The sequence below is a fragment of the Lipotes vexillifer genome, unplaced genomic scaffold (assembly GCF_000442215.2).
Source record: "Lipotes vexillifer unplaced genomic scaffold, Lipotes_vexillifer_v1.1 scaffold1223, whole genome shotgun sequence".
Taxonomy (NCBI): Eukaryota; Metazoa; Chordata; class Mammalia; order Artiodactyla; family Lipotidae; genus Lipotes; species Lipotes vexillifer.
Genome location: NW_006795957.1, coordinates 57038 through 58304, shown reverse-complemented (window position 1 = coordinate 58304; position 1267 = coordinate 57038). Strand labels below are relative to the sequence as shown.

The 1267-nt window shown below is 46.8% G+C and overlaps 1 protein-coding gene across 1 annotated transcript in view; it reads left to right on the top strand.

The window, feature by feature from the left end:
- Positions 1-207: 207 nt before the first annotated feature.
- Positions 208-1267, top strand: part of LOC103088337 (NACHT, LRR and PYD domains-containing protein 13) — a gene marked incomplete at its 3' end in the record, with an annotated part of 14776 nt that continues 13716 nt past the window's right edge. The window contains 1 exon segment of the mRNA XM_082931428.1: positions 208-357. Coding sequence (XP_082787554.1) covers positions 208-357 — 150 coding nt within the window.

The window sequence follows — 1267 nt, the reverse complement described above, 5'->3', positions numbered from 1 at the left end:
AAGAGAGAGAGAGAGAGAGAGAAATAAGCCACACAAACACAGAGCAGGAGGTGCTGTGAGGAGAAAACAGGACATGTGGCTAGATTAGTCTTGAAGGAGGTGAAAGTCATGGTTCATGGTCTTGGCTGTCTATTTTCTACAGGTGCTATTCATTTTGTGGCTGTAAGCGTTCTTAAGTGAAGCTGGAAACCTTGTGTGTTGGGCCAGATGACTTCTCCTAGCATCTTTGTAGATGATGGCTCCAGTGATAAGCTACTGTCTCACCTGATGGGCTGGGGTCGGTATCAGCTGGAGGATTTCAAACTTTGCCTCCAGTCCCCACAGCTGCTGCCTGAGAACGCCCAGAAAATCTCCTGGGCAAACTTGAAAGCCATCAGGCCCACTCACCTGCTCTGTTGAAGGAACACTTATCAGTAAGGCAGATATGGCACGTGACCCTCCGCATCTTTGAGCACATGAAGCTGACTTTGCCATGCGAGCAAATGAGAGATGAATGGTGAGTGGGTCTGTGCGGGGGATAGCTTCCTGGTGCTCGTGGGAGCAGGAAGGTTGCTGCTGGATTTTTACGGGGTCCTTCCAAATTGCTGGTCTCCCCCTAAGAAAGACTCTCCCTGCCGGGAATGAAAGTTTAAAAGTATAAAGGCTGTGAAAGTTTGGAGCTCTAGCCTCAGAGGGGATGGTGATCAAAAGCAAGAAGAGGGAATTGAAACATGCATACTTAGTTCTGTTCTGAGGCTGCTTTTGAAAATGCAGATTTGTTCCAATGCAATGGTTGTATTAGGGGATGATTTGCTCACCACAGGAATTTCATGTTTGCTTATGCGTGATTTTTTCCAAAGAGGTAAATGCAAAGAAAAACCCACAATGAGGGCTTCCCTGGTGGCGCAGTGGTTGAGAGTCCGCCTGCCGATGCAGGGGACAGGAGTTCGTGCCCCGGTCCGCGAGGATCCCACATGCCGCGGAGTGGCTGGTCCCGTGAGCCACGGCCGCTGAGCCTGCGCGTCCGGAGCCCGTGCTCCGCAACGGGAGAGGCCACAAGAGTCAGAGCCCCGCGTACCGCAAAAACAAACAAACAAAAAACCCACAACAAAACTGTACCCGGCTGTAGTATTCATTTATTTATTGTAATATTGTAGTATTTATTGTAGCATTGCAGTATTTATTGTACCAGTCATGTGTTTCATAGTTAGTTAGCAAGTATAAAACTGCACTACCATTTTAATTGTCTTTTTTTTTTTTTTTTTTTTTTTTTTTTTTTTTTTTTTTT